The sequence below is a fragment of the Wyeomyia smithii genome, chromosome 2 (assembly GCF_029784165.1).
Source record: "Wyeomyia smithii strain HCP4-BCI-WySm-NY-G18 chromosome 2, ASM2978416v1, whole genome shotgun sequence".
In the NCBI taxonomy this organism is placed as follows: domain Eukaryota; kingdom Metazoa; phylum Arthropoda; class Insecta; order Diptera; family Culicidae; genus Wyeomyia; species Wyeomyia smithii.
The window spans coordinates 29,295,033-29,313,892 of NC_073695.1; the positions used below are offsets into that span (position 1 = coordinate 29,295,033).

Here is an 18,860-nt window from a genome sequence, read left to right on the forward strand (position 1 = left end):
AATAATATGGAACACGCTTTTCGACACGATTGGAAATACTTTTTTATTACTTGTGACACCGTCTATAACGTTTTACAACGCTAAGGGTATCGATCAGAACTGACATCATAAAAATAGTCAAAATGCATAAGGCTACCAGTCATCGTTTTCCGCGAACTCCGTTTTCTTTGCTTTCTTGGGTTGGCTGCCAGCTCCAAAGGAAACTATTTCCTTACTTGTTACCACTGGCAAAGTTATGGTTGGCGATTTTTCTTCTTTTTTGGTTTTGCCGCACATACTATTCCTTCTCTCAAAACCACCACTATCGTATCGCCGTTTAGTTCCAGCACACTGAAATCAAGGATTAAGGTGAGTAATTTGGAGAGACGCAAAATGAAAGCGAAAATACTTGCTGCTTTGCCTTGAATTGGTTGAACGTGCAAATCGTAAACAAGGACGACGATTTATCAATGGTTTTGATCACATGGCTTGCATAGTCACGGTTGTGCAAGGTAACAAACGCTGAGTTGTTATTAACCCAATTTATATGCACTTGCCCATAGTTCCGAAACCGAATGAGAATATCCGTCGAACGCCAGTTTTCCGGAAAAGTTATGAAAAATACGTGTTCCCGCGATATAGATGCTGTAAATGTTAATCAAATTGGCTTTTAGGTGCCCTACTAAGATCGTCAATCTAACTTACGCTCTTTACCATGCGTATAAATGTAATTGACATCTGCGAGCCGAAGCAAGAATATTCTATAATATTTTTATAGATAAATATATTTAAAAAAAGTTTTTACTTTGAACTATGTACATGCCTCCAGAGAATAAAAAACAAATGTTTCTTACCTGTTGAAGTAACTCTTCAATATCGGATCATTCTGCAAATCCAGCAAATCGGTCTTAAAATAGCTAATGAGTCCAAGAAAGCAAAGACCCGTTACATACGCGTCATAGCCAGCCTCGTGCTGCTTCGAGTCATTTGTAGAGTATTCGTGATCGTCGCAACCAGAAGTAACCTCCGGTATCTTGAATGGTTCCTTTTGCACCGATTCAAACACGTGTCCAAGAACCGACGAGTTGACATGAAGCTTCAGCTCTGCATTCGTGCACAGGTACTTAGTATCTAGTAAGCTGAAATAAGAGGTAAATTACATGAAACTATCGAGGACTCGTCTTCGTCTCATAAATTACTGTGGAAATAGTTCCCGAACGGTCTTTTTAAATTCCTGATAGTCGGCGGGTAGTGGGCGAAAAAATTGTCTAATTACAAATAATAAGTCTAGCAACATGTTGTGACCAACTATAAGCTTTTTAGATTTGGACAGCTCCTGAAGAACCAGAGAGAGACCAATCATATTGTTTAGTTCATCGTTCTCCTGAGTTACGCGCTCTTCTTCCAGCTTCAGTTCTTCTTCCTTGGTTCGCTTTCGCTCGATTAATATTCCTTTGTGATTGTTTGCCAAATGGACCGCACTCGTCGAAATCTTCTTCTTGTACTTGGACTCCAGCAATTGGTACACCAATTTGCGTTGAAACCCGTTACAGTCTTTAATTGTTAGGTCCTTATTCTCTGAAGTCAAAAATTGTTCAATCCGTTCAGTTATATCCGAAAGCAGTTTTTCCTCTCCTGGAGGAACGGGAACCATATTAACTGAAGCAGTCTCTCCGTCAGAAACATCCTCGTCTTGCAGTGCGTTTGCTCGCTGTTCTTGTCTTTCGCGTAGTTCAGTCCTCAAACGCTGCTCATCTGTTTCCACGCAGAAGGACAGGCCATACCGGAAAAGCTTATTGAAATCGAACCCATTTTCGGCTAGAAACCGCATACTATCTCCTTGACAGGTGAACACATTAAACCTACCTTTTGGGTAGCAATAGAAATTATAGCATTTGTATGTCACCTGACGGGTTTCCGGTTCGACACGGAAAGCACACAGGCCAAGTTGGATTATTGTGAAATTGGACGAATTTTCAATCGTTTTCTGATACACCTCTTCCGGGGTATCGAAAGAAAATATGTTACGATCCGTGGTTAATCCGGTGAATTCACTATCAAACGCAAAAAAGTTTGCCTCCTGGATAGTTTTTCGAATAGATGGAAGCTGTTCCTTGAAATCTGGAAAGTAACATGACTGTGAAGCTAGAAACATAAATTTCACCAATTCACTAGGATAATTACTTTCTGTTGTGATTTCCATTTGAGAAGGTTACGATTGAGACGTCGTACAATTAAATAAACGTTAGCAAAGTAGATCCAAACGCAGCCGCTAAAAATTTGTTATGGAGGTGTGAATTTGTTTACAAACTTCTAGGAATATCAATCAAAATGACAACCGACACGATGTGTTAAAGGTTAAATTGAACACGGAGAAAAAAAATTGGTAAAAACAACCAAATTTCATGTTAACTCAAACAGATTCTTAGTTTTAAACAGCGACAAACAAACTTTTGGGTAACATCACCATAGCGGTTGTTTGAAATAAATAAATTATTCGTTTTATCATAAACTAGCAAGTGCAGATTGTTTCAAAAAATACATGGTTGATCCAAACAAAAAAAAGTTTATATTTTTAACCACCGTTAACTACAAATAAAAACTATGGTAGTTTTAACCAAATCGTTTTTTTTTAAGAAAACAAAATTTGGTTGGAAATAATCAATTTTGTTGTTTATAATTGACATTTTTTTGTTAATAATAACAAAAATTTTTGATTATTTTGAACAAAGTTTTGCTTATTTTTATTTCTCAACATTTTTCATATTAAAAATTTTCATCGTGCAATTTTCAAAATATTTATTCATATCCTAATCATTACATCTTCCATATCTATATTGACATTGTAATAATTGCACATACGTGAATATTCCGTAATGTTTGATCTGTTGTGCAAAACGTTTATGTTTGCTACATTAGATTTATGCTTCTCTATATTACATAATACTGTATTCGTTGACTGTAATAAAATTTTAGTAAGTTTTTGTAGGAACAATGCTTTTACAAACTCCTACCCACGAACTTCTGAACAACTTCCGTTGATACTTTGAACGACTGTAGCAATTGTATAATTTCATTGTCAGCCCAGTGAACGAATCGCGAATCGGCATCCAAATATTCTATGTCAAGATTCTGATTGTTACTGATATCATCATGCTTTGGAACATCCGATGGAAACGATTCTGACATTGTGCAAGACTGCGTAACTGCAGAACAGTAGATGATTTGAGAAAAAGAAACAAGCTCGCAGAGAAAAAAAATGTACCCCACTAATGATGTCGATATCTGGTTTTATCCGTGTAGTTAAACGGCACGCACTAGAGTTACCAATAACACCAGCAAAATTACGTCGTATTGAGCCCGGGCAGGATTTTTTAACACTCACCCCAAGTCGCTGTGAGAAGACAGGAAAAACCGAGAAACACGTTGAGTTATGACAGATAGAGATGGACGATACTAAGATCGTAAATTTTGGTATCGATTTTTTTTTCAAGATATCGAGTATTTTAGTATCGGTAACTTACAAAGCCAAATGAAAACAAACAACAATGACGGTTTGTTTTAATCTGAAAAAAGATATTATTTACAACAGATTGAAAAACACCGTTTTATTGTTGTATCAAAATTAGTTACAATTTAAAATAAACAAATTCTTAGGTAATAACAATAAACATTCTATATCGATTCAACAAAAACTGTGCACTTAATTTGAAACGGCTGATTAGATTAGTTTCAAACTAGAATAATAATTTGTAATCATACAATCCTTATAATCATACAATCCCTTTGAAGCAACAATATTTTTTCGTTCATACATCAACCAAAAATATGTTGAAAACAAACCAGTTAGTTTTTCCTCCGTGAAGAGAATATTCGTGAGCAAAATGGGAAAAACCAATAAGTGTGAGTGTGATTACACGTAATTAGATGTGCAACAGTGTATTTTAGCGATCCAGAATCACGTTCCGATCTAGGACAGGACGTGACAAGTGGCTTCTAGTTATTCTTCTTTTCGTTCAAAAATGCCCTCATGAAACATTGTGATTTTTCGGCACGACGCTTGCCAGTGTTTCCAAAAATGTTTAATTAGCAAAATATAAATATCAAGGATTTTCCAAGTTCTGGATTTCAATTTTAATTATTACATTTGATAATGCTAGTTCAATTGAGTTAAAGATATATGTTAAATTTATTTGAACCAGCCATAATTTCAACTCATTTTGGGTTCCTCTTGCTTTTAATGAAATGAATCTGCTATTGTTTATCATACGTAGTTTCAAAACAATGAATAACATTTCGAATGTTGATTTTTATGGACATTACACAGTATAGTGTATGAAAAAGTTTCAAAAAATTGTTGAACAAAAAGCTGTTTTTTCACTTGGTAAGCAAAAACAGTGTGAACAAAAAATACCGATAGTTTTCGCAGCACGGCCAACCGTACCGACTAATAATAAAATTTAACAGTGCGCTAAGTGAAATCGACCAATCAGAGAGGACTTTCGCTTTGACAGAACTCTGGGTGATTTTTGGTTTCACTTGTCACGTCCTGTCCTAGGTTCCGATAAAAGAGGCTTATAGGCAGCATGAGCTCCTACGTTCAACCGTAAAGTATAAACACAGACTAACAGACGTAACACTGGAACTTGGCTCCATCGCCGCCAAAAAACGTTCATTTCACATTTTCAATCGAATAACAGTCACCGCGCGAAAACGTCGTCTGGGGCGCTGACATGCAATCTCATACATATTTTGTAGTTCCCCATTTGACACATGCAGTAACACTGGCGCTGATGTCGAAATACATGTCGCAGCGCGAACACGACATCAGATGGTGCTAGTGTTACTAACGTAAAGTACTGGAATCATCCAAACGATGATTTTATTGAAAATTTGTTCGACGTGTTATGTCTGTTAGTCTGTGGTATAACCTTGAAACTTGGACTGGAAAAGCAAGGAAGGGCCCTCCAACTAAGCTAAAGTCTTGGGTGCATTCCGCTATCGGAACTCGATCTTCTGTTTAGTATACACAAGCTTCACGGCCAACTGTTACACAACAATTGCGGGGTTAGCGCAACAACTTTACTGACACTAACATGCTAAACCGAGCCGGGATTTCAACACACGACGATAGGCTCGTTAAATCAGCATCGTGGCTTGTAGAGAGCTGGGAGGCGTGCCCCAATACTGTTTAAAATTCAAACAAACAAAACCGTTGTCTATGAATTCAATAATTTTGGCCTCCAAAACCATTTTCTGCTTGAGCTCTTTTGACTATTTTTTTAAGTTAAACAATCGATATAATTCTAAAGAACCTTTAAAAAATGTCTGAATTTATTTGAAATTGGTGTTCTCAGAATTTATATTTGGGATGAAGACTAATGAACCTTGGTACTAATGAAAGAAAACAACATTTCATGACCAAATATTATAATTTGCGTATTATGACCCGGGTCCATTACGCAAAGTGAACCCGGGTTTATAATAGGAAAAAGGGTCCATTATGCGCGCATTAAGATCAGTAATAGTTATTGATATTTGGCAATAAAAATGGAACTTGACCAAAGAATATTTCATTAGATTAGGTAATAGATTTCATATTTTAACCAAATATTAGAATACTGCTTTCTTAAATAATTCGAGCCGTTTACATCTAATATATGCAATATACATCTACTAAGGGGTCCATTACTAGCATATGAACCCTATGTCTTATGTATGTGGCTTAACTTTGTTGATGTTTGAAGGTAGCGTTGATATATTATCTCATTTACACAAACGTTGAGATGTTAATCCCTAAATCATCGCGCGATGTCAGCCGCCTGCAAGAATCACCGCCGTTGGAAATCCGCAAGAATAAACGTAGTGTACATTCTATAATAATGCAACGCATTCATTTTTTGTTTCATCAAGCAAAGCACTCGACGTTATGTGCAATAAATACATCACCCGAAAACAACACATAAACACACTGCTTCATTGCAGTGAAGGAGGGAAATATTTTTGCTTTTGTTTTCACACATAAATTGACAGTTGCATATGAGAATTCGCGTAGGTGCAAACAGCCTTAAAAATCTCTTTTACTTGTGTCAGGGCCAATGAACACTGCTTTTTCCCGTATTTCGATAAATCAGCTGTCAAATCGCATGTGAAATTGATCCAGTGATCCAGCTAATGCTGGCTTCACTTATGTCGTTTTCGTTTTCGCGGTGTAGCTACACTCAAACGACACTTTTGACACCGAAAATGTTTTATTTGACTTTTCGGACTACCCTTTTTCTGTCTCTCCCTACACTTTTGTTGTCCCTGACGACACCCGAAAAAAGCAGAGTGTACTGTAGGAAGTTACCAACACATTCACACGTATGTGTCAAAACTGGTTTGTTTTGGTTTTCGTTCCACGTGGTAAAGTGTCAGGTAAATTTTTCTCAGCATATTTGCGAGATGGACATATGAAATGGAAACGAGACTAAATGACGAATGCGATAATGACCGAAACAAAACGAATTGACAGCTATCCCATTATTCCCATACCAATGCAATGACACTGAAAATGTTTTATTTGAAGCTGCAAAGTATAGCACGGAAAAAGTGTAGCTACACCGCGAAAACGAAAACGACATTATGTTGTACGTAAACGTCATTAATAGCTGTCAAAAAGTTCTTTACAATATCAATGCAGAGTTTTTCGAGTGGGAACGTGACAAATGCAGGGCTGCGCAGGTACACTGCCTTCATAAACTACTCAAATAGTGATTTTATTTACCATTCGAGTAGTTCATTTTGTACCAACTCTTTTGGATAATTTTACGTATGTCTTATGTATGTGGTGTAACCAACAAAATGTAAATAAATCGTTTTATTACATTGTTGGCTTTAATAAAACATGTAAAATACATGGTGAGAATTAATTCTTTCGTAACAATCGAAAGAATTATTTAATTCAATTTTTTAGTAAAGGGCGTTACAATAGTTTACCCGAAACAAAAGATACTTCGAAATGAGCACTTTTCATTGTTTAAAAAGCAATGGTTTGTAAACAGGTAAAGGACGGACCTACATTATTTGAAACATACAGGTACATTTAAACAGGCGAAAATAAACAAAAATTGAAAACAAAGCGAAATAGAGTTGGACGCATCTTATTGTCATAATGCTTTAAGACAATAAAAACGCAGATTTTGAACAATAGTAGAAATTTCTTACCGAGGCAAAAATTCTACAAATAATATTTTGGATTTCAGTAGAATTATTTAGTGTGTAATTGACCGGCATAAAACTCCTCACCTTTTCCTTTTTCTAACGCACCAAAACGTCACTCACGTGCAGCGTTGCCACTAAGTTTTGATAAAATCTGGCAAAACGAAAATAAAAAGTCTGGCAAAAATCTGTCACTCATTTTGGATAAAATTCCTGGCAGAAGTGAAAGTGATGAATTTTTTTTTTGCTCTCGTCGGGTTAGGTCGGTAAAGGCCAGGCACGGCTCATCTCGCATAATGACCTTTTTGCGAGACAACGCGGATGAAATCTGGCAAATATCTGGCTCATTTACAAATATCTGGCAGATTCTGAGGTTTATCTGGTCGGCGTGCGACCAGACCGAGCCAAGCGCCAAACACATTGTTTTGAGTAAACAGCATTTGAAGTTTGACCACCCATAAATTAATCGTGTTTGAACTTATCATTAATTCAATACTAACATGTAATGAACAGGGCTTAATGAATGTCCTGTTATCATAAATACACGATAAATAGCAATAATTGATAAAATATTTGGTTTTTATTTTTGACACCTATGCACTCAGTTCACTCTGGTCGAACAAAAATTTAAAAAAATGGTCTTTAGTTCGGTCTGGTCAAACGTATTCACTACAACATATCAACTTGACTATTAAACAAGCTAATTTTCCTCACTAGTCAAACGTAATACATAGATATCAACCACATACATAAGACATACGTAACACTGGCGTTTTTTTCTGGTACACGTTGCCCCATAGTACTCCGTACCTCGCCCTGTCAAACTGCTCGATAAATAATGAACCAAATGAATTTTCTTTTTCTCGGCCTTATCGAGCCCCAAAGAAAATCCCATAAGGAACTGTCAAAAAGTTATTCACAAAATCAATGCAGCATTTTTCGAGTAGAAACGAGACAAATGCAGGGCTGCGCAGGATTACTGCCTTCAAAACAACTCAAACAGAGTTTTTTTACAGAGGTTGGTACTTTCGAGTAGTTCATTTTGTACCAACTTTTTTGGAAGATTTCTTCCTGAGTGTTACGTATGTCTTATGTATGTGTATCAACGCTGCTTTAACTCTCAGTCCAATCTGTATCAAAAATTATACAGCTGATAGACAAGCAAAGCTTTATTTCTGTTGCTCTATTTCCTAGTGCCAAAGCGCACCAAGTGCTAAGTGTCAATATGAAATGCTCTGGTATTTTGAAGTGGGTATTGTCCTATTTTATTGATTTAATGTACATTAATCCAGTCCTGACGTTTGTTACAAGAAAAAAAGTCCAAATAAGCACTGACGAAGGCACTATGTCAGTGCCGAAATACGTATTTGCAAGTGAAAAGTGAAAAGTGATAGAATTAAATAGTGAAAGTGAATAAAAAGTGAAAAGTGTAAAGAAAAAAATTAATTTTATTTGAAAAATATCAAATGAAAATAAAATGCACTTGGTTCGGTCTAGCACAACAAGATCTTGAAAAAGAGTGATGTGCTCATTGAAACGAAGTTCGGCTCTACGAAAACCACCTAGCTGTTTATTTATCTAATTCTGATGACAATCGTATTAACGAGCTGTCCGGAGCAGAGAAATCAGTTACTGGTTAAAATAAATCGCGAAGTATGCTTTTAAATCACAAACAATCACTTTCTTTAGATGCCATGTCTGTGTTTACGGTTCACTCTGGTCGAACGCAATTTCGTTTTTTTCACAAACTGCTACAGAGATATTTGGTTATAACACGCCTATGAACTGTTCAAATGATTTCATTCTTTATTGGAACATAGATTATCAGTTTGCACATCCACTGGTGCTAATAACTCAATTTTAAAGAAAATGGCGCTTGGCTCGGTCTGGTCGGGGTTAGTAACGAAAGGCTGAAACTCAAAAGGCTGAAACCCGAAAGGCTGAAGCTCGAAAGGCTGAACAGTATGTTTCATAACGAAAGGCTAAATGCACAAAAGGCTGAAACCACAAATGGCTGAACGAACGAAAGGCTGAAACATGAAAGGCTGAAACTTTTGTAACTTGAATCACAATCGTTGAAAAATTCGGACACATGGATAACAAACCTTCATAAGGTGACAGAGTTCAATCACAGATAACAGACATCCAAGCTAATTTTGCTTCATGTGTAAAAAGATGCAACGGTTTTTTAGCATGTCGCAATACGCAGCATCGATAAATAATGAACCAAATGAATTTTCTTTTTCTCGGCCTTATCGAGCCCCAAAGAAAATCCCATAAGGAACTGTCAAAAAGTTATTCACAAAATCAATGCAGCATTTTTCAGGTAGAAACGAGACAAATGCAGGGCTGCGCAGGATTACTGCCTTCAAAACAACTCAAACAGAGTTTTTTTTACAGAGGTTGGTACTTTCGAGTAGTTCATTTTGTACCAACTTTTTTGGAAGATTTCTTCCTGAGTGTTACGTATGTCTTATGTATGTGTATCAACGCTGCTTTAACTCTCAGTCCAATCTGTATCAAAAATTATACAGCTGATAGACAAGCAAAGCTTTATTTCTGTTGCTCTATTTCCTAGTGCCAAAGCGCACCAAGTGCTAAGTGTCAATATGAAATGCTCTGGTATTTTGAAGTGGGTATTGTCCTATTTTATTGATTTAATGTACATTAATCCAGTCCTGACGTTTGTTACAAGAAAAAAAGTCCAAATAAGCACTGACGAAGGCACTATGTCAGTGCCGAAATACGTATTTGCAAGTGAAAAGTGAAAAGTGATAGAATTAAATAGTGAAAGTGAATAAAAAGTGAAAAGTGTAAAGAAAAAAATTAATTTTATTTGAAAAATATCAAATGAAAATAAAATGCACTTGGTTCGGTCTAGCACAACAAGATCTTTAAAAAGAGTGATGTGCTCATTGAAACGAAGTTCGGCTCTACGAAAACCACCTGGCTGTTTATTTATCTAATTCTGATGACAATCGTATTAACGAGCTGTCCGGAGCAGAGAAATCAGTTACTGGTTAAAATAAATCGCGAAGTATGCTTTTAAATCACAAACAATCACTTTCTTTAGATGCCATGTCTGTGTTTACGGTTCACTCTGGTCGAACGCAATTTCGTTTTTTTCACAAACTGCTACAGAGATATTTGGTTATAACACGCCTATGAACTGTTCAAATGATTTCATTCTTTATTGGAACATAGATTATCAGTTTGCACATCCACTGGTGCTAATAACTCAATTTTAAAGAAAATGGCGCTTGGCTCGGTCTGGTCGGGGTTAGTAACGAAAGGCTGAAACTCAAAAGGCTGAAACCCGAAAGGCTGAAGCTCGAAAGGCTGAACAGTATGTTTCATAACGAAAGGATAAATGCACAAAAGGCTGAAACCACAAATGGCTGAACGAACGAAAGGCTGAAACATGAAAGGCTGAAACTTTTGTAACTTGAATCACAATCGTTGAAAAATTCGGACACATGGATAACAAACCTTCATAAGGTGACAGAGTTCAATCACAGATAACAGACATCCAAGCTAATTTTGCTTCATGTGTAAAAAGATGCAACGGTTTTTTAGCATGTCGCAATACGCAGCATGGTGGCGCTAAGAACACTTAGTGGTCAATGATTCGATAAAATCGATAGTTTTCCAGCTCTTATCGATATTATTGCAATAAGAAGCGTTGCCGTTTTTTAATGTAGAAATTTTGAGCAGTCGTAATTTGTACATAATCGACAATTTTGTTCAATCCCAGTTTATGTTTGCGATAAATTTGTTTGTTTTAGTGTTGCTATTAATTGGTTTGTGCAATGGAAAATCAATTTTCGGCAACATTTGAATCTATACACTTGACTCTTGTACACGTTTCCTAGATGATTCTGGACGAGACGGCCGAAGGCCGCGAGTGTGCGCCGGCGACCCGCCGTCGGAAGCGCCGACCACTGCGGGGGGGCAGCCCCCCCACAGAAATCACCTCTGTATAGGTTCGTTCGTTTTCCTAGGTCTACTGACTCGTAGGGGTGATCCCCTAGTTTAGTCCGAACGAGCGGTAGCGAGTAAGGACAGCATACATCTCGAACAATCGAGTTGGCCGTAGGCCGCGAGTGTTCTTTTAGAAATGAACTTTGTGAATTTCAGCCTTATGATTTTCAGCTTTTCGTGATTCAGCCTTTCGTGTTTTCAGCCTTATGTAGTTTTCAGCCTTTCGTGATTTCAGCCTTTCGAATTTCAGCCTTTCGTGTTTCAGCCTTTTGAGTTTCAGCCTTTCGTAGTAGACCCGTCTGGTCGCACGCCGACCATCTGTTTGTCTGACGCGCAAACAGAAATCTGTCAAAATCCAAATTTATCTGGCACAATGGCAACGCTGCTCACGTGAAGTAAACCGGCAGTTTCATTTTTGAGTGTAATTTTGTGCAGAACATTCTTCACGTGGATTCGACATCAGAAAATAGGTATTTATTTCGGTACCTAATTAATCACTAAATCATGTTAATGTTTTGTCCAACCTGTGGTAATCTCCTATTAGTGGAAGAAGGAACGGATTCACTCAGATTTTCCTGCAATACCTGTCCTTATATTTGTAAAATCAAGCGAAAAATCTCCACCCGTATCTATCCTAAATTGAAGGTTAGTATTCTTTTATTTAAACTCTACTCCCGCTGATCCAATCGTATATTTCAGGAGGTGGATCATGTAATGGGCGGTGCTGCTGCCTGGGAGAACGTAGATTCCACTGACGCGGATTGTCCTGCATGCGCACACGATAGAGCTTATTTTATGCAAATGCAAACCCGCTCGGCGGATGAACCTATGACAACGTTTTACAAGTGTTGCAATCCTATCTGTGGACATAACTGGCGTGATTAGCTAACGTAACGATTGGGAAGAAAAACTAAACTGAACTGAAGTGATAGTAATGGTTAAAGGTAGAGTTTTAAAATTGATAAATTTTGCTGGCTTAAGGCACATGCGATCACCGGCTTCCGCGATGAACGGTTATGTTACAAAGGGAGTGGTAATAAAAAGCGATGACATGTGCGCAATTCGGCAGGCTGCTAACCTGCTTGAAATGGGTCAAGTCATTGCTTTGCCCACAGACACCGTTTACGGTTTAGCATGTAATGCCAATAATCCCAATGCAATTCAGCGTCTGTATGAAATCAAAGGACGGGAAGAAACTAAGCCGGTAGCTATTTGTGTCGCCGAATTCCAAGATTTACGTCATTGGGGCAAGGCAGATCATCTACCGGATGAGCTGCTTGGTCAGTTGTTGCCGGGAGCGGTAACAATTGTTGTGAACAAATCCGTTTATTTGGATAATCCATTTTTGAATCCAGGTACTAAGAAAATTGGTATCCGCATTCCAAACTTCGATTTCATTCGCAATGTGTCGAAATCTTTCCGGTTTCCTATTGCTCTAACCAGTGCTAATCGAAGCTCGGAAAAAAGTACACTGAACGTTAACGAATTCGAAAAGCTCTGGTCTTCCTTGGGAGCAGTTTTTGATGGCGGACAGCTTGGTTTGCAGGAAGAACAACGTGCCGCGTCCACGGTAATCGATCTTTCGGAGAAGGGATACTATAAAGTTATACGTGACGGGGTTGCCGGAGAGCATACAGTACGTGTAGTACAAAAGTTCGGTTTTCGAGAAGTATAATAATGTTTAGTTCAAGTGCATGAATACTAAATTGCCACATAAATTATAAACTGTTTAGGTACCTAAATATCAGTTCTTTATTGCTCAAATAGAAACATTCCTTGTAACCTGGTAATAAAATATCGTGCTTTAAACCAACAACTCAATTTGGCCATAACTCTAAACTAAACACCATGGAGAGAGATGTTTTCCAAAATCTTATTTCGCTTCACTTGTCGCAGTCTTTTTCCTGGGCATGTAAGGTTGGGTGGGAACTATTCATACCACTGTCAATGGGTGCTTTTCCGAACGTAATAGGTTGTCGTGTCCTTGGAATCATCGAAGGTAAACTTTGCCACCGGGAGGGTGGCCAAACGATTTGCGTCGCTCGAGCAGTGACTAACCCCAACGAAACTGGTCCAAATGTGTTACTGTCTAATGAGTTACCTGAAAAATAATACCCAACAAGAGGTAATTAAACTATACTTATTGCTGATTATATGCCTACCGGTGTGATCGCCCTCTATCCAACAGTGACCCTCCGGGACCTTGACGAAGGGAACTTTGTAGCCCATTGTAGCAATAATATCCCCTTGCAGGCCTACGACACGTTTGATAATTTTCTGACCAGGATCTTTTGGCGATATCAACGAAATAACATCACCTCTTTCCACTTCCATGTTGCGGACAGCCCATCGAGAAAGGAACACATAGTCGGTTGCGTTGCTACCGTCCGGATTCAGGGCGGGCTGCATCGAGATGCCCTCGACGCGGGCAATGTAACCAACGCAGTCGAAGAAAGTAACACCCACCGGTATACTGATCAGCAGGGATTTGAAAAACAAAGGAATCTTCATGGCTGACGGCTAGTGGAGATTTTCCAGTTTCTGTGTGTAGAAACACTAATCTATTGACTAGTAAACATTGCAATTTTTTATCTTTGTGGTAACTCTAATACAAAATATAATTAGGAAAAACTATTCGATAGCGAATGTTGTGAGCCAGCAGTCTGAAATCGTGGGTTTATTTTGACGTTTTTATGTTTTTTGCTTGTTTTGATTGCTGCGTTGTGTAATCAACACGCTAATGCTACACTATTCGGGTTATTCGCGTTGAAAGAGATTTCGAAGGCTGTTCGCACCTACGTGAACTCTCATATGCAATTGTCAAAATGTGCGTGATGACAAAAGCAAAAATATTTCCTTCCTTCTTTTTCGCATGCAAAAACCAAACAAATATCAGCAACACCGTCAACGCGAATCGTAAATGTGGAAGAATCAACCTTTTTACAACCCGAATAACTGAAAGTACTCAAATGGCTATGTGAGTTGGATTGTTTAGCTATATCAGTTTTTTATCTCATCTGATAGAGCTGCATTTTCTAAGCAAAACGTGATTTTCAAAAACTTTCTATCGTTGTCATTCAATTTTTAAATCACGGTTTTAAACTGCTACAATGACAGTTGACTGTAGCCGAATGTGTTTACCGGAATACCGTAAATTTGTTTGCCGAAAAAATCCGTACAACAGCGAATTTCCGAGTTCAGTAAACTAAAATACCGAATCTCGAAAGCTTGACATCATTTAACCGAGATCTCGTTGAACCAAAAAAGCTCTTACCGAGATTCCGAAAAATAGAACTGTCAAAATAACGAAAGCTTCACTATCAGTTTTGTTTGGGTTTCGGTTTAGATGTAAAAGGAACAGGTTTCGCGGTTAATCATCATTCTGGAAAAATCTGTAATATTCAGATTAACCTAAAATGTTGAGTAAGTACATACAATATTATTTCTCAGATCGTGTTTGTGTTTATTGCAAATATAATACTAAAAGAAAACAATTAATTCTTTCCTTACTCAGTTTTGTAGGTTAACGACTCGCTTCGCAGGATGGAAGTTGCAGTGATGGATGTTGTTTTATTTCCAAAGAGCAACACAACTCTCATGTTTCTACCAATGCTGTAATAAGTTGAGTCATTTGACAAAATAATTAATAAAATTATACGGATAATTAATCGTTTTCATCATTTCCTGGATTTATCTGAGAAATCGCAAAATGCGTACTTCAGTAAATTTTACCGAAATTTTCGTAATAATTCGACAGTTAATATTTCCGAGTCCCGGTAAAATATTACCGAGAATCTCGTTAAAGTTTGACAAGTTGTCAATTGTTGATTTTACAGAGTCCCGGTAGTTTGATGTATTACCGAGATCTCAGTTGTTGAAATCTCGGAAATTCATTTTACCGTACTCGGTGATATTATCTAAGTGTGTAGGGCATAAAAATTATCGCATCTCATAATATATCATTTTGATGCATTTAAAATATAATTATGGCAATGCTACATACCTTGATACCAATATTCATTAATTTAAGAAACAATTTCCATCCTAAATTACCTGAATTTGCGGCATTCAATTGCCTAGTTAGTGAGGATATATCAACAAACACGAAAAAGTCATTCGCTGTTGCATAGTGATGCTTCGTCACCAACCCTCCGAAGGGGAAAAACGCTTCCTCACCTCGCGCCTTCTTTTTGGTTAAACCGTTACACCATGTTCTACTCATCATGCTCACGCTCGTAAATAATAACTCATGAACTGGGCAACTCTGACTCAGTTTAGAACGATGTTCGTAGACGTCAAAATATGAGTAGAAGTCCTTTTTGATTTTGAGTAACTTTGACTCACTTTTTGGGTTCCCTTCATATAACTTCTTTCTGAGTAACGTCGCATGTAACGACGTCCATTTTGAAAGATGATTACGATGTGCTTCAGTTTGGGACAAATGTTTTTTAATTGTGTGCGCCTCAGATGGCATTATAACTGTTTACTTTTATTACAAGGTAATTATTGATAAACATGTGGTGTCGTTTATTGGCCGTGGCGGATTTCTAGGCAGTAATGAAACTGAACTGTACCCAAAAAATGAGTAATGTCGTACTCAAATTTTGAGTAATAATGACTCATTTTGAAGACGCCTAGTGTTACTCAGTTTTGAGTATTTGTGGAGTTACTCAATTTAAGAGTTGTTCTACTTTTTACGAAAATGCGTCAAATGTTACTCATTTTAGAGTTATTATTTACGAGCGTGCTGCGTGCCTCGTCCTGTCAAACTGCTCGACGAATAATGAACAAAATGAATTTTCTTTTTCTCGGCGTGTTCTTGGCTTGATCGAGCCCCAAAGAAAATCCCATAGGAAATTGTCAAAAAAATATTTACAAAATCAATGCAGCATTTTTCGAGTAGGAACGAGACTGTGTATGTACACTGCCTTCAAAAACAAATCAAACATCGATTTTATACAGAGTGCGGTACCATTCGAGAAGCTCATTTTGTATCAACATTTTTGGAAGATTTCTTCCTGAGTGTTACGTTAGTCTTATGTACTACACGCTCACTCTGGATAACCCAAAACTGAGTCAAAACCTAATCAGTTTCGCTAAAACCGTATGTACTCAAAATTGAGTAGAAGTTGTTTTACTCATTTTTGAGTACCACCGAATGTTGTAAAAATTGAGTAAATATTACTCATATTATACCTGATGCGTAAAAGTCACTAATTTTTGACTCAAAAATGAGTACTTTAAGCTTCAATGAGGGAATTTCGGAAAAATTATCATTATTGTCTCGATATTATTATATTGTGCCTTTTTGATGAATTTTATTTTAAAAATGGCTTTTTTCACGAAATTTACCTTTCTTCGCCGGAACACGGGAGATCTTTGAATTGATTTGCCGTATATCCAACCATCGAATCCTGGTGAAAAAGAAAAATTGGCTTAGTTGCAGTCAATTATTTCAAATTATGAATTACCTACCGATAACAACTAACTTCAAACATTTCTATTTCTTCCTTTTTTCAGACGGTTTGCTCGGTTTGCTGTTTGCTTTTTATTGCAAAAAAAAATACAAAAACAACACGCAAGTACCAGTTACCCAATTTTTAGGAAATTTGCCGCCATGATCAATTTAATTCTACTCATTTTTTGACGTCTTCGAACAACTGAAAAATATGATTAAAATTCAACTCAATCGCTGAGTAGCCCAGAGTGAGCGTGTACTAATGTATGCCTGAAGGGCACTGGGTACTGAAATGCCACTGCGACATTCTTGCTGATTGTCTTTTGTGGCGGGCCCCGATTGCTGTGCATAGGTTACGGATTGCTCGTACTCATTGATGGAGTAGAGCTGTTTTGTTGTAAACCTGTACCCCAATTAGATACAACACAGTTGATGAAACTAATTACCTGCTTGGGATTAGAGCTCCACACTTGGTATGGAGTTAAAAGGTAACTTCCTAAGAAGTTGTACCTAGAGGAAGCAAGAGCTTCGCAAGAGCAAAGCAAATGCTCTGAACTCTCTAGTTCAGATTTGCAGAATCGGAAGGTGTCGTTCAACACTACACCGATTTTCTTTAAATGATAAAAAGCGGGACAGTGTCCGGTAAGCAGTCCCGTGATTATCCGTAGGTCACTACGATTTAGACTAAGTAGCTTTCTGGCGGTTCCAGGGTTCGGATAGATAAACTGTTTAGCTTGTCTACAACCCTGTGACTGTTGCCATTGGGATAGTATTTCTAGCCTTTCCCAAGTTAGTAGTTCGCTTTTGAAGGCGGAAATGGACGTACCCAGAAACGGCTCTAGTCTTATGTATGTGGTTCGCCCATATATCATCTGTCATTGTAGCGATTCAGTGCGATTTTTATTTTTCATTGAAAAATCGAAGGACAATGATATAAAATTTTAAAAACTCACGTGTTGCTCAAAAAATACTCTTTTACATGATATATAAAAATCAGAAATCCGTGAGTAACTAAACAACCCAATTGAAATTCATAAAATACTTAACTAACCATAGAGTATTTAAAAGATAATAGAAAACAGAAGAAGCAGCTGGAATTTTGATGAGAAAATATTTTACGTGGCGTGAAAAATCCCGATATTTTACTGAGCAAAATGCTCCGTACAGATCTGTCAATAGGTAGTTTTTCGAGCTGTATGATTAGATTTTTCAAGCTAAATGAGTAGTCTCAAAATGAAATATAAAACTACCGTAGTCCTACGTCAACTTTGCGGTCGTGTCTTGGATACCATCCTCTTATAGACCTTTTTATGTACGAATGTGTTAGTGCCACTAGTTGGGGAAAATATTTATAAATAGCTGTTTTGTTTGCAATGCTATGTTTTTAGCAGCTGAACAAAAATTCAGTTGATCACTCATTATATGTTTTAAACTTGTTTCTGAATAAATTTTCTCATTCGTGATCAGCATTCGGAAGAAGGCGCTAAATATAATCGACCAAAAATGGTGAAAGAGTGATAAAAGTCGAAGCAACGAGATGCGATGATTTCCAGGTTGGAAAAAACAAAAGCAACTTTACACGGGTTTACACGTTTACTAGTGTGCGTAGGTGAAAAGTCACTTATCTCTATACTTTTTCTTAAAGAAAAGTCTTAATTTGTTTTTGATATATTCAGTAAGTTTTTTTTTTGGTGATATCGACCTTTCAACACAGACAAACAGACGTACCACTGCATACAAAATTCTAAAAAAAATGTGGTTCCGACTAACTTGTGCGACACCTACTGGACATATTCCGCAAAAGATGCACTTTCAGTTTTTCTGCTGTTTTTGGCAACACGGTTCTCGAATACTGTCGACTCAGTTCGAAGGAAAAGGCATATCAGCGCCACCGCTGTGGCGGAAATATTCCCGTAACTAAAACTCATTTGAACTGACCGTTATTTTGATCCACGAAAATTAATCTCGTGGTACATCTGTTTGTCTGTGCTTTCAATCACGTTTTTATGTTTTGGGCCAAAAGTATGTAATCATATATCCGGTTTCAAAAAAAAAATTTTTTTTCTAAGCCTACTGAAAATTTAAATATTGCGTTTTGGCCTTTAGACTAACACCTAACATTCAAACAAAGTTCAAATACATATTTTAAACCGTTTTATTCATGTTCCAACTCCATTCATTCGCGAGGAATAAAATAAAACCTCTCATACGTGCGTACTCTGATTCCTTCCAGCGGAGGCAT

The 18,860-nt window shown here is 37.3% G+C and overlaps 4 protein-coding genes and 1 long non-coding RNA gene across 7 annotated transcripts; 2 read left to right on the forward strand and 3 right to left on the reverse strand.

Moving 5' to 3' along the window:
• Positions 1–17: 17 nt before the first annotated feature.
• Positions 18–2,323, reverse strand: LOC129720857 (poly(A)-specific ribonuclease PARN-like). 2 transcript variants are annotated; one of them, XM_055672702.1, is made up of 6 exons: positions 2,164–2,323; positions 1,179–2,100; positions 834–1,118; positions 685–740; positions 393–624; positions 18–330 (listed from the first exon to the last, which is right to left on the reverse strand). In XM_055672702.1, the coding sequence occupies exons 1-6, from the start codon at positions 2,180–2,182 to the stop codon at positions 234–236; spliced, it is 1,611 nt and encodes a 536-aa protein (XP_055528677.1). In that variant the 5' UTR covers positions 2,183–2,323; the 3' UTR covers positions 18–233. The 2 variants fall into 2 exon arrangements, with proteins under 2 accessions (XP_055528677.1, XP_055528674.1); XM_055672699.1 differs by having other exon boundaries at positions 389–624.
• A 438-nt stretch (positions 2,324–2,761) lies between these two features.
• Positions 2,762–3,380, reverse strand: LOC129720859 (uncharacterized). Its single transcript, XR_008727297.1, has 3 exons — positions 3,245–3,380; positions 2,994–3,185; positions 2,762–2,938 (listed from the first exon to the last, which is right to left on the reverse strand). It is a non-coding gene; the product is annotated as an uncharacterized LOC129720859 (long non-coding RNA).
• Positions 3,381–11,575: 8,195 nt separating this feature from the next.
• Positions 11,576–12,070, forward strand: LOC129720862 (DNA-directed RNA polymerase III subunit RPC10). Its single transcript, XM_055672708.1, has 2 exons — positions 11,576–11,805; positions 11,860–12,070. The coding sequence occupies exons 1-2, from the start codon at positions 11,665–11,667 to the stop codon at positions 12,043–12,045; spliced, it is 327 nt and encodes a 108-aa protein (XP_055528683.1). The 5' UTR covers positions 11,576–11,664; the 3' UTR covers positions 12,046–12,070.
• A 24-nt stretch (positions 12,071–12,094) lies between these two features.
• On the forward strand, positions 12,095–12,902 carry LOC129720860 (threonylcarbamoyl-AMP synthase). The gene has a single exon (XM_055672705.1). The coding sequence runs from the start codon at positions 12,095–12,097 to the stop codon at positions 12,833–12,835; it is 741 nt and encodes a 246-aa protein (XP_055528680.1). The 3' UTR covers positions 12,836–12,902.
• LOC129720861 (mitochondrial inner membrane protease subunit 2) lies at positions 12,889–14,073 on the reverse strand. 2 transcript variants are annotated; one of them, XM_055672707.1, is made up of 3 exons: positions 13,479–14,073; positions 13,323–13,415; positions 12,889–13,261 (listed from the first exon to the last, which is right to left on the reverse strand). In XM_055672707.1, exons 1-3 carry the CDS (start codon positions 13,669–13,671, stop codon positions 13,044–13,046), a joined length of 504 nt encoding a protein of 167 aa, XP_055528682.1. In that variant the 5' UTR covers positions 13,672–14,073; the 3' UTR covers positions 12,889–13,043. The 2 variants fall into 2 exon arrangements, with proteins under 2 accessions (XP_055528682.1, XP_055528681.1); XM_055672706.1 differs by having other exon boundaries at positions 13,323–13,883.
• Between the last annotated feature and the right edge of the window lie 4,787 nt (positions 14,074–18,860).

Coding starts and splice junctions, on each gene's coding strand:
- LOC129720857 (XM_055672699.1), bottom strand. Junction 625..684: donor TTATACGCATGGTAAAGAGC/GTAAGTTAGATT, acceptor TAACATTTACAG/CATCTATATCGCGGGAACAC. Junction 331..388: donor AATTCAAGGCAAAGCAGCAA/GTATTTTCGCTT, acceptor CCTTGATTTCAG/TGTGCTGGAACTAAACGGCG.
- LOC129720862 (XM_055672708.1), top strand. CDS start 11,665: ATGTTAATGTTTTGTCCAACCTGTGGTAATCTCCTATTAGTGGAAGAA. Junction 11,806..11,859: donor GTATCTATCCTAAATTGAAG/GTTAGTATTCTT, acceptor CGTATATTTCAG/GAGGTGGATCATGTAATGGG.
- LOC129720860 (XM_055672705.1), top strand. CDS start 12,095: ATGGTTAAAGGTAGAGTTTTAAAATTGATAAATTTTGCTGGCTTAAGG.
- LOC129720861 (XM_055672706.1), bottom strand. CDS start 13,671: ATGAAGATTCCTTTGTTTTTCAAATCCCTGCTGATCAGTATACCGGTG. Junction 13,262..13,322: donor GATAGAGGGCGATCACACCG/GTAGGCATATAA, acceptor ATTATTTTTCAG/GTAACTCATTAGACAGTAAC.